General features: G+C 34.5%; 1 protein-coding gene across 1 annotated transcript in view; it reads right to left on the bottom strand.

Moving 5' to 3' along the window:
• Positions 1 to 2,758: 2,758 nt before the first annotated feature.
• Positions 2,759 to 8,986, bottom strand: part of LOC107193776 (protein gooseberry-like) — a 31,985-nt gene continuing 25,757 nt past the window's right edge. The window contains exon 6 of the mRNA XM_015583281.1: positions 2,759 to 2,978. Within this exon, the coding sequence (XP_015438767.1) occupies positions 2,759 to 2,978 (220 nt within the window). The remainder of the gene's footprint in view (positions 2,979 to 8,986) is intronic.

Genomic DNA, 8,986 nt, shown 5'->3' with positions numbered 1-8,986 from the left:
AACGTGACGCTAATACAGCATGCATGGCGTTAATTATTTACAGTCTCGATTATGAAACGCGTGTCAATTTAAGTAGGCACTTCTATGGACGTTATCGGGGAATATACATATTACGATACGTGTACTCACACTCACACGTGGCAAAAAGACGTGAAACCGAACGGGCCTAATGGACGCCAAAGTAACAAAACTACATAAATATATATGTATATCTCCGCCTGCTGGATTTAGTATGAATTCAACGAAAGGTAACTAATTCAAGCGCAGATTACACGCTATCATTTTGCTGTATCTCTGTGTAGTATGTTTACTCTCGCCACCTAACTGCATTTAAAGGTATAATAAAGCTGTAGACATGTTTTACTACAAATCACGAATAGTGAATTGTGATAGTGAACCCGGAACATAAAGACAAGTGTAGGTATTAAGACTGAACTTATAATTTTAACGTATGCAGTTACATAAAATTTATACATCTAATCAGTCTATATCAATGATGCATTGGAAAGAAAATGAATTTGAAATTAAATATTACACCTTCTGTTTTTGCTTAAAAGAAAAAGTAAACGCATAATATAATACAGTCATGGTTCCACTCTACGAATAAGGAATATGTATCGGGAGCAATTGAGAGGCTCATAACAAAAACGACCCTTGTCAATTCCTGTCTTTTTACAAGAAAGTACAAAAATACTCTGTCATCTTGAAGAATCTTAAACCCTTAACAGGCGCTTTTTTTTTAAATCCTAAAAAAGATCACTGTTTCATTTGTGGAAATCATTTTTTAAACATATTTTTCTACAATACTTACATATATGTGGACAAAAAATAAAATATTTGATCAAACACATTAATTTTACTTCTTTGATTTACTACAATGATTCTGGGAACAACAAAAAATAAAAAACTTAAAAAATAACAGTCGTAAATAAAGCAAACTTTTGAAAAGCCTCTCTCTTGACGCTTGTATTTATCGATGGTGCATGAATAATGAGGATCTTTTAGACTTACAAAAAGTTACAAAAGTGATTAAAAATTCGGTTAAATTCTGAAAATACTAAATTAATAATTCTTTTTTCTTATTTTCCGATTATCTTTCGTTGTTCGTGTTTATTGGAGCATGTGCATTATGGTACCATACAATTCTACGTTACTCGAGTTAACTCGAGCATTCTCACATTTCATCTGAAAACGTATATCGCCCAAGTTCACAGACGTGGATCCACGGCGCGCACAGGGAACGTTTTAAAGAGTTAAGAATCGACCAATTTCCTTTTCAGAATAAATCAGAACATAGATCGTTTTTTGAGAGTACTAGAATCTGTTGTTACCACAATAACCAAAACAATGCAAGGGTCGTTTTTCTTATCAGGCCCTCAATTGGCATCCGTTAAAACAATCGATAATCGGGTAAATTGCTTTTAGTATAGTAAAATCAAGGTATGGTGAGTTTGTGGGTACATATGTATCTGAATGAGAAAAGAAATCGCGCCAAGGCAAGATTACAATTACAGACTCCTCTCGATTATTGTCTGGCTTGATCTACACGATTATTGTCCAGGCGTATCCCCACTACTTAGGAGAGGGGAGGTCGTGGAACTTGTCAAATGCATACTTTCTTGCCCCTCTGCTTTTGTTGCTGAGTCTCGGGCTACGGGCACAAAACGAATTTACGAGGGTCTCAAACATTTCTCCCTATAAGATTATTGTCCCGGCGCGGACTCGAGTTCGGGACGATAATTGAGAGAAATCTGTAGTATGAATTGAAGCTATGAATCAGAAAACATGTAATCTTGCAAGAATATAATTACGTATATAATGGAGACGAATTTAAATTAACTGATTTTTGTGGTCAGTTAATTTTACTTCCAGAAATAATTTATTCAGAGTTATAATAATGTAAGTTTAAAATTTACCGTAATGTTAAATTGTAATTACCATCAGCAATGTCCAGTTGCGTTGTTACAGTACAATAAATTCTGTATTCCATCGCCAATAACAGCATTATTAACAAAGATGCAACATTTTCTTATCGATTCAGGTGTACTATAAAGCCTCTAAATTCTAATATTTTACACAGTAGCTTAAGGCACAAGATTTTAGTGTTAAAGGCACTGGTAATTAATGACAATTAAATGTTATATATGTATTTTGGACCCATTTAAGAGTGAACTTTTCTTTTGTGTTTATAACGCATATACATTATTTACCTATTGTAGTTGTTTTCTTCGAACGAAATAATGTGTTCAGACATCTAAGACGGTTAATCTATTTCCACCTTGGTAAATACCCTACATGTTATACTTACAAGCAAAACCTACAAACTTAAAAGAAATATAAAATGAAATATCCTTTATTTTATATACATATTTGCAAACGAGTTGTGCTTAACTCGTTGTTTAGAATTTAAAACGGGAATATTTAAATCTGTTTACTGCCGTTTACATTCACTTTCCTATAGTAGTCGAAATTCACTTTGTACCTACGTGTAACTTTCTACGCGACGAATTTACTCTCACAATTCAGTTATTTTCGCTTCTTCTTGAACCTTCCTTTGATGACCAGTCGAGAAGGCACTTTGACGTAATCGTATACATATATATGTTCATAATCAATTCAATTATTTCTAATTTCACTTTCTGCCCAGCTTTATAACAATAGTTAATAAGATATTCAGTGGAGGGTTGTTTATAATTTAACTATGCCAGGAACCCTGCAATTCAGTGAACTCTACCACAGACCTGTGATTCTATTCCACCTAAATAAGGATAGCCACTTTTAGCCTCGCTGGGACTGTGAGGCGTAATGTGGTGTTTCCTGCTGGTGCTGGCACACCCGAAGTTGCACTCTGGGCCATGCATGCACTCATATTTGTCGTACTAGAGCTGACACTGCCACCTAAACTACTCAAGTTCAGATTGTTGGAAGTCAGGTTCGATGCGAGATTGCTGCTACCGTAATGAGAGGCATTGAATAATCTGAAACAGAAAAATAAGACTCCTCTGAATATACTGTTTCACATAATCCGTCCTGATATATTATACATAGGGAAAAGGTATCTAAAACGATCCCTTTAGGGCGTAATTTATATAAAAAATACAAATGCTCATTATTTAAATAAAAGTAAAGTAGTCTTTTTAAGTTAGTCTATCTACCTTATCATTGACTTAAATAAAATTTAGCTACGTGATCAATTATATTTTTTATTATGATCCCCCGGGGATCATTTTATACCTATTGATAGTAAACACGACGAACATTAAAAAGCATTTCAGTTATTACATTTTATTTAAATATAAACAGCTTTGACGCGTTGTTTTTCTTTCATACTGAGGGGGTATTCTTGTAACTAAAATAAAAAACGATAATATAGCATATGGGTAAAATGATTCCTGGGATCATTTTATCCTACTAGAGAGGGATCATATGACCCCAAACACCCAACTCACATTCAGTGGTTGAATATAACCTCAACTTATTACATGCGGTAACGAAACATTAATTAACTTATTATTGAATTGTGGTTAAACCGTTTATGACAAAAGTTACACAATGTTGAAGTAAACGAATTTATGAACGAGCAAATAAAGGGAGACAATATGAAAAATTACAAGCAAAAGAGTAAGTTATCGCTATAATCTGAAACTTATGAATTTGCTTCGGTCAATCATAAGTTGTTAATGTATTGAGTTGTGTGGAAAGTTCATAGTTTAAGGGCAGAGTTACAACCTATATTTTTCAATTCATATCACAATCTTATTTACTAGTGTTATTACAATTTCATCCCATTTTACTATTATGATATTTGCATGTTATTGTAGGATTCATTTTTCATTCAACAGTTGGAAAAAATTGCGTAACACTTAATCATAGGTCTTCAATGTTTAGAGTTTGTTTTACTCAAACTAACATTAACTGGATGGTCATATTTTGTTTTTTAAATGTTAAGAACTACCATCCTACTCGTGCGGGATAGCTCAGTACTACTTTCTTTCTGTAAAATATTCTTTCTCCTGTTACCACTATAGTAATAACATCGTAAGCGTTAAGATTCAAAATGTATACAACTAACAAAACATAATAAATTATATATTACCAAGTCAAATGCTCACTTTATCTTCGTTCAGACATTTTGAAGATTTTTAATAAAAATATTTACGAATATAATGCTTATGATTGTACACATATATTTCTAGGTTATGAATTCTATTATTTGTATACAAAGAGAGTCTCTTACGCGACTTTATGCTCTTGTAAGCATTGCATTGTGTAAACCTACAGGGTGGTCCACCACAAACAAACCAAACTCAATATCTTCTATTATGTTGATGTGAAACAGTATGTTAGGGTTACAACGGTAAAACAGTAATAATTATACCGAACAAACACAACGTCGTAAAAAAAAATGTTCTTACAATCAATTCCTCAGTACCGTTAATACGAACGGTAGTTTTTGTATAATGAAACGACATACTTTTATCTTAATAGTCTTCCATTAATAACCAAAAGTAAGACGAATACAACGATTATAAATCGCCGACTGAATTCTTGCAATCTGCCATTCTTATCATTTCAATCGAAATCCACAGATGGAACTTAAATTTCACCGTGCTTAAATTCACTGAATTGATATAAATTGACGAAGTTTTCAATGTAACTGGCCCAGATTATCGATTAGACGTTCCAATACTGTCATCAAAGTTTTAACAGTCGACAAGTGCGCAACCGAAACGACAATTTGGAAGGCCCCCGTTTGAGGATCACCAACGTAGAAAGTTACAAATTTATACGGATTTTACATCGAATATAAAGCAGATCAGCGATGTTACGATGTTCGCGAAACGGAGGGACAATATTAAAATATTAACGCGGGGCAATTTTACCTTCATAACCCCGAGATGAAATTCTCTTTTCGTTTCGCGAGTCTCAAAGTAACCGCCGACAACTTCTCTCTCGTTTTGCCGTGCAATCAAAGTTCACTGCTCGTTTGCAAGCCGATACTGCACGCACACGGTCGCACGAGAAACTTTCATGCTCGTGCACACACAAACGAGAATCGTTTAGGGCGTGTCGAGGCTGCCAACAACCGATTTCAAAACGGAGTAGCGGTCCTTTTGACCGTTTCGGCACAGCAGCACGGTTAAGAACCCTGAAGCGCACCAATGCTGAAACCATTTAATTCCTCTCCTTCGTCCTCTCTCACTCTCTCTCCCTTGTCTTTCTCCTCTTCCCTTCGACCTTTCGCGTCGTCTCTTAATTTCTTTTTGGCGAACGAGTGCAAAGCTGGCGGAAGCTCGAGAATATATCGCGTGCTCTGACGATCGGTCTACAAATCTATTTTCATCTAATCGACCCCAGCCACAAATCAAAATTCGTTTCTATAGAAGTGTTAATGAATTCTGGTGAATTTGAGAACGAACGAACAATTTATAATCCAGCCGAGGCTCGCGAATTCTTCGGTGAAAGAATGAGAGATTCCTGGGGACTGTCTAGGTTGAATTTAGTGTTTTTTCGTTCTTTTCAATTGATTATTTGACTGTGATATATTTTAAATAAATTCATAATGTTATTAACATTTAAGATGTATTACAATAATGATATACCTTTGTACAACATGGTTAAGTTCTGATAAAATTATGCATAATGTTAATCGTGTTATACACGGCGAATTCGAAGAATAACATTTTAATATTGATTTGATTTATTGAGTTATTGAGGTTATATAATTTTCGGAAAGAAGTAGGTAGATAGCAATCAGGGTTTGGTACGCCCTTATTTATTGTAACTTCCCAAACCAAGTTGTACAAGTTTTGTTTACCTAGATCTGTATTTGAGTCAGAAAACTATTGGGCGGGTATGATTTCTCGTGACGATTGAAATATGTCATTTATACTATATCGTAATCTACTCAGATTCTATCAATAAAAAAATATTTTTTCTACTTTTTTAAGATATTTAAATACTGTATTTTTAAAATTTGATTTCATTCATCTGTCCTGTGGTTAGAAATACAAAAAAAAAATTCACGCAAGATGTAAAATGCAACAAAACATATTAGTATAGAATTTTTTACATAATTATTTGGAAACAGCAAAACTAATGTGTTTTTACCTCGCCCGTACAAAATGTCTGTAAAAACTGCTCCAAGACGAATAAGGTACATAATGTATGTGGGTTCTCATTTAATAAGAGTAATACAGGATGAAATACCTATATTTTTAATCATTTAAATACAACTTAAGGTCAACTTGCTTCTAACTTTTTTTACTGAAAATATTTATATTTCGTTTCTTTTATTACTTCTATATTATAATTCTCCCAGTTTATCTAGCAAATGATAAACAGCCGGAAATGTAGGTGAAAAATGTTTCTATACTGTTACTCCAGCAGCGGGAAATTTTTATATTTTTCTGTAGAAAATCGCGGTCAAAATTTATATATTTTAAGGGAAGTGAGGACATAACGGGGTAGCGAGGTATGATGGGTTATTGTACCTAAACGCTAAATGAAAGATGCTACACATATGACAAATACACCAAACCGAAGCTATTACCTATGTTATAAAAATTAGGCCACCGACAACAATGAGTGGAGTAACACGGTGTTTTGTTTATAGCTGTGAAAGTCGTTAAACTGTTGCATTCCTACCGACGATCTTATTTTGTGCGACAAAGAAATGTATAATAAGGGTTTTGCTCTTTTAGGTACTAGTATATCTGAAACTCCTGAATTAGCATAAACTTCTGCAGTCTAGTCACAGCACTGTATTTTCGGAGATTCTTTGCAAATTTTATTGGAATAATATACAGTCGGTGTCAAAGGTATTCGTACACCCTTTAAAACGGAACACCTTTTTTAAAATTGGTCCAAATGACTTGAGTTCCTTTGTGAAGTTAGACACATTAGTTTACTAAATGATGTGTAAAAAAAACTTTTTTAAGTTGCAATTGGTTGGAATCGCGAAGAAAATAATAAAGGTCGTTTTTTACAACTTTTTAATCTGAGGCTATTACGAAAATTTAATACATTCATATCGAAGATTTATGTTAGTTATATACATACTGAAACTTTCATTGAAATCGGTTAATACAGAAACGAGTAACAAGCATCGAAAGATGTAAGAATCTTTAGATATACTACAGTTGTAGGTCAAAAGTCGCGGAAAACTGCGATTTTCAACATTTTTAATCATTTGTATCTCGTAGCAACGTTAACCGATTTTCATGAAATTTTCAACATGTATATAACTAACATAAATCTTCGATGCGTATTTATTAAATTTTCATTATAGCCTCAAATTAAAAAGTTGTATAAACCGACCTTTACTATTTTCTTCACGATTCCAACCAATTGCAACTTTTTCAATTTTTGTTTACACCTCATTTATTAAACTAATGTCTCTAACTTCACAAAATAACTCAAGGCATTTGGACCAATTTTAAAAAAGTTGTTCCGTTTTAATCTGTGTATATATATATATATATATATATATATATATATATATATATACACACATATATGTAAAGGAGTTAATTAATTCATGATATATTCATTATATAGAAATGCGTTCGTCTGCGGTAGTTCTAGTGTTAAGGTTGATGAAAAAGCCAGAATTCTTAATGAGGACGTAGTTGGAAGAATTCGCGGAGCTACCAGGCGTCGAGGTCGAATGGCTTCCGGGGTGAAAGAAACGGCACGCAGTCGCCGGTTAAAGCTGGATCATCGACGAAGATTAGCCGGTAGCGTTTCATTACGGGGGCCGAAGAAGCAACATAATTGAGGACCACACAGAAAACGTGTCGGAGAGAACCTTGCCCGCTTCACCGCAATGAACAAACAGCTCTCCTTCTCTTCCTCCTCTACCTCTCTCTCTCTGATAGTCCTCCAATCTCACCTATTCTCCCTTTTGCTTCGCTGTCCCCTTTTTACTCTCACATTTCCGCGCGCTCTCGCGCTATATCTCATCTTTCATGCCTTTCTTTATTCGCACAGTTTTCAATATTTTCTTTCAGCATTTTATAAAGTCACTGCAAACACCAATTTCCGATCCCCCCTTCATCTTTCCTCAGAGAATTTCTTTGTTTGCATTCTTCGCTCTGGCGAATTCGTCTCTACACTTCGTATGTAACAGCACAGTGCAAAAGGCAAGGATTTCGCGAACCTACTTATTGCGCCGCAAATTGAAGAATTAAATATTCGAAATATCCAGCGAAAAAAAAACACTGTAGAAACATATATACATACGTATACATACACACACACACATATATACAGGGTGTAACAAAAATGTTGGCGGACCCGAAAATGGGAGACTCGTGAGGTATATTGGTCGGGGTTTTTCGTTAATATCTCGTTAACAAAGCCTCGGATAACATTTTTGCTAAGGAAAAACTTGTTTCAAATCACCTCACGAGTCTTCCATTTTCGGGTCCGTCAACATTTTTGTTACACCCTGTATAATGTTATATTTATATATTTATTATACATACATACATACATACATACATACATACATACATACATACATATATACCTATTCGACTCTTTTTATCCCGCCGCATACCTTCTCGCTTTCGCTCCCCTTTTTTCTTCCATAGCTTGCCCTCTCAGTGATTCATCTGGTTTAAACGTCCGGGATAATGTATCTCTACCTCGACAACGTACACTTTGCCTCCACCACTGAAGCCGCCTCGTGGAGGGTCCGGCAATTCTTTCTTTTTTTTGTTTAATTGTAGCGCAATCAATGTTATCACAGCAATTTTACCGTAGTCTTTGCGGATATCCTCGATCTTTACAAAAATTCGAGAAGTCTATGTATTAATGAATTCTTTGATCTATCCCATTTATTGGACTATATTGCTTATTCATTCTGTCAGAGCTGAACAGCGGGAAATGCGAAAATAGAAATGAAGATGAGTAATTTTCGATCGATGAATTTACTCTTTTATTAAATGCGTCGAAAGTAAGAATTTACGTAATACATTGT

The sequence above is a fragment of the Dufourea novaeangliae genome, unplaced genomic scaffold (genome assembly GCF_001272555.1).
Source record: "Dufourea novaeangliae isolate 0120121106 unplaced genomic scaffold, ASM127255v1 scaffold24, whole genome shotgun sequence".
Lineage (NCBI taxonomy): Eukaryota > Metazoa > Arthropoda > Insecta > Hymenoptera > Halictidae > Dufourea > Dufourea novaeangliae.
This window is presented reverse-complemented; position numbering and strand designations above follow the sequence as displayed.